Source organism: Hordeum vulgare, chromosome 1H (assembly GCF_904849725.1).
Source record: "Hordeum vulgare subsp. vulgare chromosome 1H, MorexV3_pseudomolecules_assembly, whole genome shotgun sequence".
Lineage (NCBI taxonomy): Eukaryota > Viridiplantae > Streptophyta > Magnoliopsida > Poales > Poaceae > Hordeum > Hordeum vulgare.
The window spans coordinates 393,910,938-393,927,588 of record NC_058518.1 but is presented as its reverse complement, the minus strand read 5'-3'; the positions used below and the strand labels follow the sequence as shown (position 1 = coordinate 393,927,588).

Sequence of the window (16,651 nt, the reverse complement as noted above, 5' to 3'; positions counted from 1 at the left end):
TTGACGAAGCAAATTGAGTTCTTTTATAATTCTCGATTCTCCAAACGTGATTGTTGAGAATCACCTCCAAATAACTCGCCCTTGATGTGTGATTGTAATGTCTTACAAAAAGAGATTAATACATCCATGATCATTGAAGTTCTCCTTGAGGCACGGTATGGTCATTGCACTTCAAAATACGTCTGGTGCGGTCATTATGTATGATTTGATATGATTTTACGAATTTTGCCACACATACATGCCGGACATGAGCCATGTTTGACCGGTCCACACCGTCTACGTACGCATCATCGATTCATGGAACTTTGTATGGGGTATTTTTTGTCAAAATCCCCAAACCCCGGTCGAATCAACAAATCCCTAGCTTCCTCCCTTCTCCCACCTCACTGCCCACAATCTCGTCGGCCGCCGTCGAATCCGCCTATTGTTGCAAGCTCCAATCTCGCCACCCCATTCTCGTCGATAACTCCCCCTTATGTGTTGTCCGCCACGGTGTGTTATCGGTGCCCTGTTTTGCTGCCCTGACTGCAAGAAGAAGGTGTGCATGTACGTATTGACGACTGACAACCATGACATTTGGATCTATTGGGGGACGGAGTAATTTCAAAAAAAATCCTACACCATGCAAGGATATATCTATGGAGAAACCAGCAACGAGAGAGGTTGTAGAGCATCTTCATACCTTTGAAGATCGCTAAGCGGAAGCGTTTCTAGAATGCGGTTGATGGAGTCGTACTCGCAGCGATTCAGATCGCGGTGGATTTCGATCTATGCGCCGAACGTCGGCGCCTCCGTGTTCAACACACGTGCAGCCCGGTGACGTCTTCAATGCCTTGATCCAGCAAGGATGGAGGAGAGGTTGACGGAGAGCTCCGACAGCATGATGACATGGTGACGATGGAGCTACGTGGTACTCCGACAGAGCTTCGCCAAGCACTATGGAGGAGGAGGAGGAGGAGGAGGAGGTGTAGGGGTGCGCTGAGAGGGAGGCAATTGTTGTCTGAAATCAGCCCCAAACCCTCCACTATTTATAGGAGGAGAGGGAGGAGGTGCCCACCCTAAAGGGTGCAGCGGCCCTAGAGGCCAAGGAGGGCGGCGACCAAGGGTGGAGGGCCCTAGGGTGGGCCTTTGAGGCCCAAGGTGGTCTCCCACGCCTAGGGTTTCCCTTCTCTCCACCTATATAATTCTTTACCTCTGGACCATTTCGGAACTCCTTGTGACGTCCGGGATCTCATCCGGGACTCTGATCAACCTTCGGTAACCACGTACACTATTTCCTATAACCCTAGCTTCATCGAACCTTAAGTGTGTAGACCCTACGGGTTCGGGAGACATGCACACATGACCGAGACACCTCTCGGGTCAAGAACCAACAGGGGGCTCTGGATATCCATGTTGGTTCCCGCATGTTCCTCCATGATCTCTTCGGATGAACCACGACATCGGGGATTCAATCAATCCCGTATGCAATTCCCTTTGTCTACCGGTATGATACTTGCCCGAGATTCGGTCGTCGGTATCCCTATACCTTCTTCAATCTCGTTACCGGCAAGTCTCTTTACTCGTTCCGTAACACATCATCCTGTGGCTAACTCCTTAGTCACACTGAGCTCAATATGATGATGGATTACCGAGTGGGCCCAAAGATACCTCTCCGTCACACGTAGTGACAAATTCCAGTCTCAATTCGTACAACCCAACACACACTTTTGGAGATACCTGTAGTGCACCTTTATAATCACCCAGTTACGTTTTGACGTTTGATACACCCAAAACACTTCTACGGTATCCGGGAGTTGCACAATCTCATGGTCTAAGGAAATGATACTTGACATTAGAAAAGCTTTAGCACACGAACAACACGATCTAGTGCTATGCTTAGGATTGGATCTTGTCCATCACATCATTCCCCAATGATGCAATCCCGTTATCAATGACATCCAATGTCCATGATCAAGAAACCATGGCCATCTATTGATCAACGAGCTAGCCAACTAGAGGCTCACTAGGGACACATTGTGATCTATATATTCACACATGTATTACGGTTTCTGGTTAATACAATTATAGCATGAATAATAGACAATTATCATGAACTAGAAATATAATAATAACAACTTTATTATTGCCTCTAGGGCATATTTCCAACATGATCTTCTACAAGCGTCAAGCATGGGATTAGTCATTAATTTGGAGCCTTCGTTTTAATGGTTTACATCGACTTGGGCCTAAAAGCTTGCGTTTGTTGACCTATGAATATGTTTCTGGATAGGTCACTTGTGATTTGTGGCGCTGGAAATTGGAATATGTTGAGTACCATGTTGACAAGCATTACCTGGTCGATGATGCTGATGTGGATATTATTCATGTCATGGATGAGAGAAGAGGGGAACTTCAGATTGCACATGAACATATCACTATGAATGCAACCATCATCAAGAATATGTGTATGAAGAATCAAGCTGGTAATGGTGAGGGTAGGGAGAGAGCTAGTGATGTTGATGAAGTTCTTGCTTGCTACTGTGGTGGTGATGGGAATTGCTGGTGTGGTGTTCATGCTAAAGAAGTCATCCATATTTAGTGTTGATGTAATGGTGATTGGTGAAGTTAGTGGGTTCATTTTGGGGGTGATTGTCGAAGCTAAATATGAAAGATCCTTAGGGTATCCTAGTTAGGTGACTTGACACGATGGTAACATGGACAAGGCTTTTACCCATGTTGGGGCTCTCGCGGAGGAGATAATACCTTATATCATGCTCTTTGCTTTATTTTGTTGGGGTGTGTATCAAGTATAAAGTACCAAGGGATTGTAATGTATAGATGTCGACCTCTTTAGTTCATTTTCTGATATCAAGTAATCAATGACTTCTTTATTCTTTTTCTTTGCAGGGTAGGGTTTGGACACGATTCATCAAGAAGTTTCACAATGAATGGAAACCAAAGCTGGAATGGTCAACGTCCAAGGTAATTAAGTAGTACTAGCTACATTCGCGCATCTCTTTAGTTCTAGTTTCAATACCATTATGTGATAGTCTGGCTTATTAGGGATGATAGACTACTCATATAAATAAGGAATTCCTTCTTTTCCGGGAGCCCATTACCGGGAAGTTGATCCCGGGTGCGCATGAGTGAGGACAAAGTGCGCAGAAAAGAGTAGTATTGATATGTGGGGCCAGCCTAGATCTCGCCAGGAGTAACGCCCGCCGGCGGGTGTGTCCGGGGCGTTATATGTTGGTATCAGAGCCGACCCTCACGGTTACACGGATGTTTGCGGACAGGTGTGCGGTCATGTTGTTCATGACATTTGTGACCCGTCATGACGCACGGCATAGCACATGTACTGGACTGGATGCACACACGTTTATGCCAAGAGGGAACGCTCCTGTGGCCCGACGAGGACGTGGTTCTTCTGAGTGGTGGTGTATGTGATAGCCTGGCTTATTAGGGATGGTAGACTACTCATATCAATAAGGAATTTCTTCTTTTCCGGGAGCCCATTCGAACAGAACTCTGAGGTTAAGCGGGCTCGGCTTGGAGTAATTCTAGGATGGGTGATCGACCGGGAAGTTGATCCCGGTTGCGCATGAGTGAGGACAAAGTGTGTAGAAAAGACTAGTATTGATATGTGGGGCAAGTCTAGAAGGGGACTAATACATGTGCATACTATGTTTACGAGAACATTCGCTTTATGACCGAACGGAGGAGCAAAGATACAAGAACTCTTGGGGTACGTAAACACTATTCACAATTTTTTTTATCATTGTCTAATATATATACACACAACTAATATATTCATATTGATCTCCTTCTTTAAAGATGCACGAGATGCGGGATAGGCTCCTACCAAAGGAGCGCATATGAGCACTTCAAGAGGAAATTTTGGGATTTTGCTTGAGCAGGTCATAGATCCCAAAGGAAAATACCACTTCACCAATTAATGCATGCATGTAGTTGATTTGCAAGTTGTAGGAGAAAATTATATATACAAAATTGTATATATATGTGTATATATGCATATATATACATGCATGGTCCTATGAGAAATTCTATGATATATATGATTGGTCCTACGAGAATCCTATAATATATGCATAACGTGTATGGAAGTAGCATAAGATATGTTTGAAATGAAAAAGAATTAAATGGAAAACACAAAATGAAAATAAAAAATAAACAATAATCCCCAAAACCCCAAATCCCCAAATCTTTTAGTTCCGGTTGGTGTTATCAACCGGGACTAAAGGTCCTCGCCCCCCGGCGCGCGCTGCCAGCCACGTGGAAGGGAATTAGTCCTGGGTCATGGCAAACAAGGACTAAAGGGGGGGGGCTTTAGTCCAAAGTTATTAGTCCCGGTTCACACCCTGTTTTCTACTAGTGCGTATGGGTGTGTTGGGGACACAAGAGATTTTTTATATTTGATTGCAGGGTTGTTTGAGAAAGACCATCTTCATCCTATGCCTCCCACAGATTGATGAACCTTAGGTCATCCACTTGAGAAAAATTGCTACTGTCCTACAAAACTCTGTGCTTGAAGGCCCAACATAGTCTACAAGAATAAAGTTACGTGGTAGGCATCACACGCCTCCAACAGCAAGAGGCTGATCGTCACATCGAGCTTTGTGAGGTGGAGGAGGCGGCGAACTCCCTCCACGTTGGGAAGCCGCCATGCACGAGGGAGCGGCCGACGAGTGGCTTTCGCTTTGCTACTCCCCACTCAAGGAGGGGTTATTATTAGTATAGTTTGTATTCATTGTACATATTATGTTAAGTACTATCATCATGTATATGTGTTCTAACTTAGGGGCTAGGTGGATGATTTGTGTTGATTCCTTCTCTACGGGCTAAACCCTATGGCTTATATACACGTGAGGTAGGGTGTCTAGGGTTACAATATCGATATCTAGGCGTGAAGACAGTAGGAGGAATCTTGGAGTATACATCAAGCCTTCGATAGATATAGTCTGGATCACGCCCCATCATGCAGCTTCTGAAGTCCATCTTGAGAAGGAGGAGGACCCATCGACCTAATCCAATGAACCTGGGCCTGGACACCGTCAACCCCTTCTAGATGCTTGAGTGTACAACAACCAGGTGCATGTAGGCTTTGGTTGATGATGAACTGTCTGAGCATTTATGCCAAGTGCAAAATAATGGTTGTTCTCTATGATCGACACTTTATCATATGTTGCGTCCATCAAGTTAGTAGTGACTTTGTGGGCAATATGATGCGCTAGAAGAAAGGCAATACACAAAGAAATTTATCAAAGTCCAGCAGCTATGCATCAGTTCATACTTCGATTCACTGCTGACCTGAAAGTGTTACCGGCAAAGTCGAGTAGGAGTTCAACAACACCCAAAGTTGCATCACCAAAACCAAAAGCGCCTCCACAGGTTTTTGCCAAAATCTGTCGACGCAGCCATTTCAAGATCACACGAGCGAGGAGCAGTTGTTGTTGTGTGCCGGGGGGACGATACAGAGAAATACATGGGCAGCTCGACCCTTGTGATCGAGGGAATCTCGGACGTGGCGACACTCGAGGCAATAACCTGCTGAGAGGACCTAACACTCGAGAGGCAATAGCCTGCTGAGAGGACCTAGCACTTGCGCAGGATCTGATGATACAAAACGCCATCAGTGTCTCATACTCCAAGCAGGTGATAAATGATATAGCAAAAAAACAATCAAGGATCTTAGAGCAACTCCAAGCCGACCCAAACGAACGGTGATTTTGTCCGATTTTTGTCTGTTTGGGTCGGCCAGACGGACATGAACGTTCGCTTCCGCAAATAGGTCGGTGCAAGCGTCCAACGCTGGCCGGATCCATTTTTATCGGCGTGCGAAAAAAATAAAAAGTCGGCCACGAAATGCATAATTAAACATTAAAAGCCGACCATGAAGACCGGCGAGAGTCCACGCGTCCGCATTACATTAATTAAACATAAAAAACCCTAAAACTACCAGGACAACCCTAGGCGGCGGCGGCGTCATCGGGGTCGGTGAGGTCGACCAGCGTATGCGCAGGGCCGGCCCAGGGGAACGCCGTGTTCCAGAGCGCAGCTGCCTGCGCCTCCGTCGTTTGTCGCGCCGGCGTGGGTTGTGCTGGTGGCGGTGGCAGCGCAGCAGCACGGACACACTCCTCCTCCTCAGCTCCCGTCCCTCCTCCTCCGCCTCCTTCTCCACCTCCACGAGCCACAGGCCTTCGACGCGCTCCGCCAGCAGGTGTTGTGACCTCCAGTGCTCGAGGTAGGCTTGCTCCTGCTGCGGTGTCGCGCCCAGCCAGATGGGCGGTGCCGTGACGAACTCCTGGACGACGTCGGTCCACTGGTAGACCTCCCGCGGCTTTGTGGGCTCGGGCTTCGGCGGAGGTGGCACGACGCAGTCGCCGGCGGCCGACAGCGCGATGGCCTCCGCGAGCTGCTGCTGGTACGCCTCCTCCTCGTCGGCCCTGCGCCACGCTTCCTTCTCGCTGTCGCGGAGGACAACTGCGAGCAACGCCTGGTAGACGGCCCCAGCCTCCTGGTCCTCGTCGCTGACGACAGGAGGGGGCGGCGGAGGGCCTCCTGGCTGCACTTCGCGCACGCCACGACGGCGCCGCGCCTCGTGCTCCACCGCGAACCACACCTCCTAGTTAGGGTAGTCGACTGCATACGCAGGGTCTCGCCGCTGCTCCGTCGTCAGCAGACGCCGACCGCGGCTCACCTCCTCCGCATGCACCCGCGCCGACCACGGCACGACCGACACCGGAATCCTCTCCGGATCCAGATGTCAGTCATGCGACAACGTGACATCGGGGTAACGGAGCGACACGCGGTGCTCCAGTGCCACCGCGCTTGGTGCACCGGGACGCTCACGCGCTGGCGAGGCCGGTGGGAAGACGACGGCGGGGAGATGGCGCGGGGTAGAGCGGGGCCTTGCCCTTGTTTGGGAAGCTGCCGACCATGGTGTGCTAGGGTTTTGGTCGCCGAGGAGGTGGCTGCCGTCACAAATAATGTTATACATCCGTATGTAGTCTTTTAATGAAATCTCTAAAAAAAGACTTATATTATGAAACGGATTCTCTGGGTCAGGATCGACACATCTGGTTGGTGAAACCCCACAAATGTGGAATTTGATGAATACAATTTGGTTAAACAACCCCACCCCCCACCCCCCCCCCCCCCCCCCCCCCCCCCCCCAATCCACTTTTCCCCTTCCTTCCTTCTCCTTCGAGTGGATCTCCAGCGCGGGCCATGGATGGAGATGGCGACCTCAACGCCGCAAGGGGCGGAAGGGGAAGCGCGGGCCGGAGGCGTTGGGGCCCAAGTACGAGGCAGCCGCGGGCGGGAGTCGACGAGCGGCGCCCCGGCCCGAAGGTCGCGGCAGGAGTTGGTCGCCGAGGGCCGGAGGCAGAGCGCATGGGGTCGGCAGGCGCAGCGCCGGCGTGTTGGTGGAGTACGGGAGGCGGGTTGTGCAGCGGAGAGGAGGCGCCGGCCGCTTCCGCGCTACGAAGGCGACGATGTGCTACTTTTAATTTAATTTAACTGAAATCGAAACCAGGCTAGCTCAACCCTCAACTCGACACGTAGCGTCGTCCTCTCGGCCACTTCCACCACCACGAGCGTAGCTCCCTCTTTTTTCATAGATGGAATCATGGAGGCTCAACCTCTCTTTCTTGCGGTGCACCACCACCACCACTGCCAGTCCTCTCTCCCTCTCGGTCACTTCTCTGCTCACCATTTCCCCATCTGCTCTGCAAGCTGGGTGCTGACGCGGTCGAACCTTTGTTTGGAGGCTTTCTCTCCACCGGCGCAAGCTCGACACACACCAGAGTCTATGAAGGATATATAGCCTTGTTTGCTTTCCAGGGACTAGCAGATATGATGATCGAAACTCTTACCTTAGCTTTCTGTCTCTACTATCCCCTGATGTGATTAGATACAACCAGTATTCGGTGGAACTCTGTGGCGTCGCAGTGCAGGAAGCTTTTTCGTTTGGAATATTTCTCCCAGCCACCCCACAGACGACACGACCCTCTTCGTAGCCATATATCTCAAGGACGAACCAGACTCAACAATCTGATTTGACTCACGTATAGGCACAGGAGCATCTAGGACGTGCAAGGTTCAGCATACAGCATTTAACGTTGAGGCCCCAAAGCCATTGTTGTGCTCTGCTCATCTTTCTTTCTCTCACAAATCCAACCGAGGTAGAGTGGGCGAAAGAGGAAGAAACAGAGTCAAGAGGAAGATCCTGTGCTCCTTTGATTTCTTCCTCACCGTTGCTTCCACCCACCACCCCGTCGTCCTCTCTCCATCTCGGTTCCTTCCTTCCACCACCACCACCACCTCTCCTCACACTGTCATACAGCAGACAAGCACCCAACATCACCACCCCTCTTCACACGCCAAGCTCACGCACATTGCCGTCGCCCCCAGCTTCCTTTCGGAATCGCAGCTCAAGCCATGGCATCCTTCGCCAACCTCCTGATCTCACTTTTCTCGCTCACCCTTATGCTCCTGCATGCTCCTGCACCTGCGGTATGTGACGACCTAGGTGCAGGCCTCTCTCCAAGCCATCAGACATATATTGTGCTGTTGAGGCCACCTGTCGACGCCGGAAGCGATGAAGACCACCGCTGGTGGCAGGCTTCCTTCCTGCCAACGCCTCTCGCGGGCTCCAATGAGCCACGACTCATCCATACATACACCGACGTCTTCACCGGGTTTGCCGCCAGGCTCACTGAAGCCGAGCTCGCCCTTGTGTCCAAGAGGGCAGAGTTTGTGCGGGCGTTTCCAAACCAGCTCTGGCACCCCACCACCACTCACACTCAAGAATTTCTTGGGCTCAAGAGGGATGCCGGGTTGTGGAGAGACACCAACTATGGCAAGGGAGTCATCATCGGTGTAGTCGACACCGGCATCTATGCGGCCCATCCTTCCTTTGGTGACAGTGGCATCCCGCCACCCCCATCAAAGTGGAAGGGTTCATGCCATGGCACTGCTGCTGCCCACTGTAATAACAAAATTATTGGTGCCAAATTCATCACCGTCAACGACTCCGGAGATGTCATAGGGCATGGGACGCATACCTCGTCCACCGCTGCTGGGAACTTCGTCCGCGGTGCCTCAGCCCACGGCCTCGGCAGGGGCACAGCAGCCGGGACTGCTCCAGGTGCACACCTGGCCATGTACAGCATGTGTACGCTTCGTGGGTGTGACTCCGCTGACATAGTAGCCGGGATAGACGAAGCCATCAAGGATGGGGTTGATGTGCTCTCACTCTCCCTCGCCCCTGTTTTTGATGTTGAGTTCAGTCGAGACCCGGTCGTCATTGGGGCACTCAGTGCGGTAGCAAAGGGCATTGTTGTCGTGGCTGCAGCTGGCAATAACGGACCCAAGTCTTTTATTGCTAATTCTGCACCATGGTTGCTCACAGTCGCAGCTGGCTCGGTGGACCGAAGCTTCGAGGCTGTTGTGCAGCTTGGGAATGGCAATCGCATCAATGGAGAAGCTTTTAACCAGATTTCAAACTCAAGCTTCAAGCCCAAGCCCTGTCCTCTCTATTTGAACAAACATTGCAAGTCGCCGCCTGGAAGAAATGTGGCCGGCAAAATTATGATTTGCCATAGCACAGGACCAATGAATGACACCGGGCTGTCAGTCAACAAATCTGACATCAGTGGCATCATGAGTGCCGGGGCGGCTGGTGTAGTTCTGGTCAACAGGAAAACTGCTGGTTTCACCACTCTTCTCAAGGACTATGGCAATGTTGTGCAGGTGACCGTGGCCGATGGCAAAAATATCATAGAGTATGTGAGGACAACAAGCAAAGCTAGTGCCGAAGTCATATACAAGAACACTGTGCTTGGTGTCCGTCCATCTCCCACTGTCGCAGCATTCTCATCCCGCGGTCCTGGCACTTTCAGCCCTGGTGTGCTAAAGCCAGATATATTAGCACCTGGGCTCAATGTCATTGCCGCATGGCCACCACTCACCATGCTTGGATCTGGGCCATTCCACATTAAATCCGGGACGTCCATGTCGACTCCACATGTCAGTGGCGTTGCTGCACTTGTCAAGAGCTCCCATCCTGACTGGTCTGCTGCTGCTATCAAGTCAGCCATCCTCACCACAGCTGACATCACGGACAGCACTGGTGGCCCAATCTTGGACGAGCAGCATCAGAGGGCAACCGCGTATGCCATGGGTGCTGGCCATGTCAATCCTATAAAAGCTATCGATCCGGGCCTTGTGTATGACCTTAGCATTACCGAATATGCCGGCTACATATGTGCTCTTCTTGGTGATCAAGGCCTGGCAGTCATTGTGCAGGACCCGATGTTGTCCTGCAAAATGCTTCCCAAGATACCAGAAGCACAGCTCAACTACCCTACCATAACGGTGCCACTCAAGAAAAAGCCATTCACAGTGAACAGAACTGTGACAAATGTGGGGCCAGCGAATTCCATATACGCACTGAAGATGGAGGTTCCCAAGTCTCTTATAGTGCGAGTCTACCCAGAGATGCTGGTGTTCTCCAAGGCTGGAGAAAAGATAACTTACAGCATGACGGTAAGCAGGCATCGCAATGGCAGGGAAAAGTCTCTGGAGGGAAGTATCAGCTGGTTGTCCAGCAAACATGTCGTGCGTAGTCCAATTGTCGCTGTGGCTGGTCTAGTCTCTCCACTGCTGTAATCTGGAAGAGTATCACATATCTACTCCCATCCATAAGTTATGTTATATAGATCAATGACTCTCTTAACTAGTAGGGTTTCCATGTCTGTAAAATAATTTAAGTTTGGACATGTAACATCCATGTAGCATCCATTCTTATATAACTCTATTACTTCGAAAATATAAATGATTTGGTATCAGGTCATGTCGTTTATCAGGTTTACTTACATCTGTATGGAAACATGAAACACTATGCTGTTTGGATACTGAACTGTGGGTTTGTAACCTATTGTCTTATGCTTCGTATTATTTGTGGATTCAGCCCCGTGGACATGTTCTTAGCTGCAAATATTCTGATGAAGGATGTGTCTAACTAAAATGACTGTTTCTCTGAATTAGATGCAGATAAGATCTGGAAGGTTTTGAGATTTGTGCTTATTTTATGCCCACATGCTCCGAAGTTGTTGGTGTTTCAAGAATGTGGCATCCCAGTCCACGACATGAAACAAGGGATGAACTGAATTTGTTGCCTTGTAACAGGTTCAGTTACTTGCCTTCTCCCGAACTATTTGTATCCTTTGCATAGATTCCATGGTTATGCGGTGACGATTGTTCTCTCCTTTTACTATGTGTTTGTAGCTAGGCTACAGGAGGAGCTGAACTACAAAGTAATGTTTTTTTAGCAGAGGTTTGATCAATGACTGTTATTGACCTCTAAATGTTGCGAGTGCACCCCTGCAACTATAGGTATAAAGTTCAGTTTTTTTTTTTACTTAATATGGATTTTTTTTACTTATAGTTGTGAATCTGTGCATGCCATGCCAATCTATAATGTTCACTAGCTTCCTGTCCATATCATGCGTTGGATACAGAGTCGGAATGGATACTATCTTGACATACTTATCAAGTAGGTCTGAATTTTGCCATTTAAATGATAATGAGCAATGCCCTGGAATGACACCTAACTGAGATTGGACAATAAAAGATCTTTGAATTAGTGGTGATTGTGTCTACCTTGGTGTAGCATGCTGCCAGCGAAAGGTTGTGAGTTGCTATCGTATTCATAAGTGCCATGGTGTGCAATTTTGCATCTTCTTTTTATAACAAGAAGGCAGGGTGCCCCATAGAAATCTTTAATACAGCAAAGTTAAATGCTCTTAGTTCTAGGCTTCTAGCTCGCTGTAGACCTGGATTATTCAGCCACCTGAAACTATCAAACTTCAAAAATCCAAACTCTGTGTTCCAAGTAACATTTGCCATATAGAAGAGTATGTGAAAGGGGTGGGGTGGCTGCTAGTTTCCTTGGATAAGATACCTCCATGCAACATATCATCTGATGTTTGTTTGTCTCTCAAACAATTCGACCTTTCGGCACTACTATGCTAACTTGTTTGGAAATTATCTGGTTAGAAACTTCAATCTTAATTTCCAATGGCACTGAATTTATGGCTTATCTATCAATTGATAGGTCCATGCATGTTTAATATACCCTAGGCCTTGTTTTCAAGCATTTATATACCGTTTTGCTCGCTGTTTTGCACTTGCTACCTCGCTGTTTTTATATTTTCAGATTACAAAACCCTATATCTACTATCCATATTACACTTGTATCACCATCTCTTCGCCGAACTTGTGCACCTATACAATTTACCATTGTATTGAGTGTGTTGGGGACACATGGAATTTATTGTATTTGATTGCAGGGTTATTTGAGAGATACCGTTTTTATCGTACGCCTGCCACGGATTGATAAACCTTAGGTCATCCATTTGAGGGAAGTTTGTTGTTATCCTACAAAACTCAGCACTTGGAAGCCCAACAACATCTATACAAAAATAAAGCTGTGTAGTAGACATCAGTGATCAAGATGAAACAATACAACACCTCTTTCTCAAATGTCCACTCACCAAACTTCTATGCCATATAATTCATGTAGCCTTTAAAGTCATCCCTTCGGATAGTATTAACATGTGATTTTGGACGTGGCTAAATAGAGTCGAGTCAAGTAATGCAGGACATATTCGCATAGGAGTATGTGCATTGCTTTAGGTTATACTAGGAAAAAGGTCCGTGCGTTGCAACGGAAGGAAAAAAACCTCTCATGTCTCTAGCTTAGTTAATTGACTTTTTTAAAATGACTTAATATTGAATAATACATATAAATGATTTGAATAAACATTAGTAGAAACCCTTGATTTTGTGAACATGTTTTTTATCATATAAAAAATATGCCCCGCTGCATGTCAAATACCAATGAATCGGGACAATAATTATGAGCAACGGGTAGTAAAGATTTCTAATATATTGATTTACATTGTATCCTATATAGTATTTAAAAAATATAAAATAACAACATATTCAGACTCTACACATTTTTCTAATCAAATTTGATATATAACATGTTTAAATTGGATTTACGGTTTAAAAAATATTGTTATTTGAAATTACATATTTATTCTAAATAGACTCTGAATTATTAAAATTATTTAACATGTAAAATAACAATATATTCAAACTCTACACATTTTTCTAATCAAATTTCATATGTAACATGTTTAAATTAGATTTACGGTTTAAAAGATATTGTTATTTGAAAATACATATTTATTCTATATAGACTCCGGAGTTATTAACACATATGTCGGAGGGGTTTACGCAAAAGTATATAAAACGATTTACTGTGACTAAAAGATGGACTGCGGGTTATTTAGCGTTAATGTTAGGGGGTTTTGTGTAAAATACGAAAATAACGGTTCGGGCTCACTTAAAGACGGACTGCGGGTTGATTAACGCAAACGACATGGTGTTTTTTGCAAAATGACCACGACGGACGACAGAAGCACTCCGTGCTTTATTATTAGGGAGAGTTGGAACTACATAAATGACATGACATTTAAGAGACAACATCTTATTAATTTTTTACAGTTCATTTACAGAGCTACTGCTTAGATCCGTGCGTGGTCGTTACTCAGTCCGGCGGTAGCCAAGGAGCTTATGGCTAGGTGCAACCGATGGGAGACGTAGCACGGGATACTTACAATAGGTTTGTATGACGATCCAATAATAGGCTAGGTGCTTAGTTATCTTACATGTTTTTCGCCGGTTGTGGCACTTTTTTTGCTTCATTTTACTATGGCTTCTTTTTGAGTTTGTACCGAATCGCAAACCTTTTGCTTAATTGCTTAATAATATGACTACATGCATTATTCAGATATAGAGACAGGGGGTATTCCACCTTAAAAAAAACGAGCCAGTATAGTCACCGTGCAACATATGGTTTGGAAGTAATTCTGGTTGCATATGTCTTTGATAGTTGGAATTATCGAAAAAGAATAGTATAAATCAGGAGTCCTAGGTGGCAAATATGGAAACCTGCAGGGACCAGGGGTAATAGGAAATATGGAAACCAACAAAAAGCTATCAAGATGACAAATTTCTGTACACGGTTTATGATGTTGTGATGAAATACTTATCAATTGCGTATGTAATCTGGAAGCCAATAAATGCAATAATCTTGTTATCGAATATGTACTAATTAATTTTGTGTGAGACCGTAAATACCATAATCTTATTATGGAATGCTAAATAATTTTGTACTGTAATTTTTGGGGACCAATTAATGCCATAATATTGTCATGGGAAACTAATAAATTTCGTATGGTAATTTTTAGGAGCCTAACTTTTTTTGCATCGAGAGCCAATAACTGACATAATCCTGTTACGGGATGCTAGTAATTAATTTTGTATGGTATATTTTGGAGCAAATAAATACATACCCACAGGATATTCCATGTTGTGCGTACTATTGGAGTATCTTGATTAATTACCGGGAACCATACCTAGGAAGCACTAATGCAGGAAGTAATTAAACGGCAAAGATTGGTAATGCTCCAAGGCGCCTCTATATAAACAGCAGCAGAATGATTCAGCTAAGCACCACAACCACGACCAAAAAAATATAGAATAGAAGTAGGAACCAAGGAAATAGTAAACAAGTTTGTTATGGCTCCAATCAACTCAAGGTTTTCGTGCTTGATGATGGCTCTTTTGCTGTTGTCAACCACTTGTTTGTCGAGTCAAGTATCAGAGACAGAGAGGAGCATAGGTACGTTTCTTTCTACTAGCAGAGCTTATTAATTATAGAGAAATTTGTGGTTTCTGGGAACTACCAGTAGAATCTTATCCTTTCGTATGTTTCTCCTGCTTGGAGTGATAAGCGTGGGGAATAATATTTTTACCAATTCATATCCATGTCAATTTGAATATTAGATGGTCACTTGCGATTCACAGAGAAATCAGAACCTATTGCATGGCCCTGATATTTTTGTCATTGTCTATGCTTTCGTTCAATGGGCCATTTGGCTGCTTTTAGTTGTCTTCATAGTTGATATGCAAAACATAAACTGCTTGCTGAAGCTATACAATCTAAATTTTAACAACGGCATGGAAGATAACCGTTGTTTTTCCCATGTTTTTAAGATTAGCACCCCTTTACTGCCGTAGTACATATCTTAAATAAATGGTTTTGATAGTAGTATTGAACTACAAGTATTTTTTTTTATTTGAACTACGAGTATTAGCCATGGTGGTTGCGGTCTCTATCCTGGTACTGATTCCATCATAATTTTAACGGTGGCGAACTGTGAATTAAAATACTACTAGTTTTTCTTAGGATACATACCACTAGTTGTTGTGACTGCTTTTGTATAAGCACACCGCTTCTATCCTGATATTTTCACAATACAGTGGTTTAATATATAGTATCCTAGTTTAACTGCTATTTGTTCTGATGCACCTGTTTTTTTATTGTCATAGGCGTGAAAGCCAACGCATGCGCGGGCCGTGAACCTTACCAGTACGATTGTACGCCTGGAGGCTGTGTTACTGCATGTAAAAAACTGGGCTGCGGAACTGGGGTTTGCCATTCAGATGGTAGTTGCTATTGCAGCTAGATGAGGCTGCTCGATCCGTCCTAGTTGTTGCTCTAATTTGTAGCAAGGAAAAGACCGTGAACAATAAGCTTAGGAAGTAATGTTGATTTTTTTTCAATTCCTGGAATAATTTAAATAGAGATTATTTATTTTCCTGTGCTCTCCCTTATCATTTTTTTAATGAAAATGGCTGTCTTGTGGCTTCTCGTTTAAAAATTCTATACCACTGGTGTTCAAATACTTTGATATTGTGCAAAAGCATATTTTACGCCACTGATGTTCGGTTATAGGCCGTTTTAAAGCGATTGCTCCGCATTGACGTTGGCCCGAAGTGTACGTGACCACTTGCTGATGCCGGTATTGAAGCGACTCGCCGAGCGAGGGCGCCGCGTGCTCCGCGTCCGTGATGTCCACACATGTTCAATGCCGGAGAGATGTTTATTCGAAGAGACGGGGTTGATATCTACCACACCTGTTCAATGTTGGCATCTCCCGTTGCCGTCATTAAATAGTCTCGTCGATCGAGAAACCAACTACGACGCACGTGCATTGACGCGCCCAAACGCTTGGGCTCACCGACATCCACTATTTAAAGGTGGCCACACCCGGCGAACAGCACACCCACTCCAATCTTCCTTTCGTGCACCACGTCTGCATGAGAGCGAGCGGGGACACTCTATGGGAGAGCGTGTCGACGGAGATGAAGCACGAGATGGCCGCCCTTGTGGCCAGCTGTCAGAGCTCGTGCGAGGTAGATCGAGGTTGTCATGCCGGGCAGTATCCCCAAGATCTTCGATGATGACCCCATGATGGAGACGTGCTCCGACGATGACTTAGTGTCAAAGGTCGCGCAGGTGCATGGCGGCTTGATCATGGAGTAGGCACATACACACTTCAACGCCGCCATGACGGAGGAGCAGCTTGTGTCGGCGCCTATGTACGTGTTCGACATGTGCTTGAACAAAACCAGCTGGCGGAGGGCCAAATCGACGGCAAGCGCGCGAGCCAGGAGGCCCTGGTAGACATGACCGCCACGAACCTCAACTACGTCGTGGAGCAGTGGGTGC

At 46.4% G+C, this 16,651-nt stretch overlaps 1 protein-coding gene and 1 long non-coding RNA gene across 2 annotated transcripts; both read left to right on the top strand.

The window, feature by feature from the left end:
* The first annotated feature begins 7,186 nt into the window (after positions 1 to 7,186).
* On the top strand, positions 7,187 to 10,850 carry LOC123439913 (subtilisin-like protease). The gene has a single exon (XM_045116536.1). The coding sequence runs from the start codon at positions 8,443 to 8,445 to the stop codon at positions 10,672 to 10,674; it is 2,232 nt and encodes a 743-aa protein (XP_044972471.1). The 5' UTR covers positions 7,187 to 8,442; the 3' UTR covers positions 10,675 to 10,850.
* A 3,500-nt stretch (positions 10,851 to 14,350) lies between these two features.
* LOC123411955 lies at positions 14,351 to 15,805 on the top strand. Its single transcript, XR_006613372.1, has 2 exons — positions 14,351 to 14,758; positions 15,469 to 15,805. It is a non-coding gene; the product is annotated as an uncharacterized LOC123411955 (long non-coding RNA).
* The last annotated feature ends 846 nt before the right edge of the window (positions 15,806 to 16,651 follow it).

Coding starts and splice junctions, on each gene's coding strand:
- LOC123439913 (XM_045116536.1), top strand. CDS start 8,443: ATGGCATCCTTCGCCAACCTCCTGATCTCACTTTTCTCGCTCACCCTT.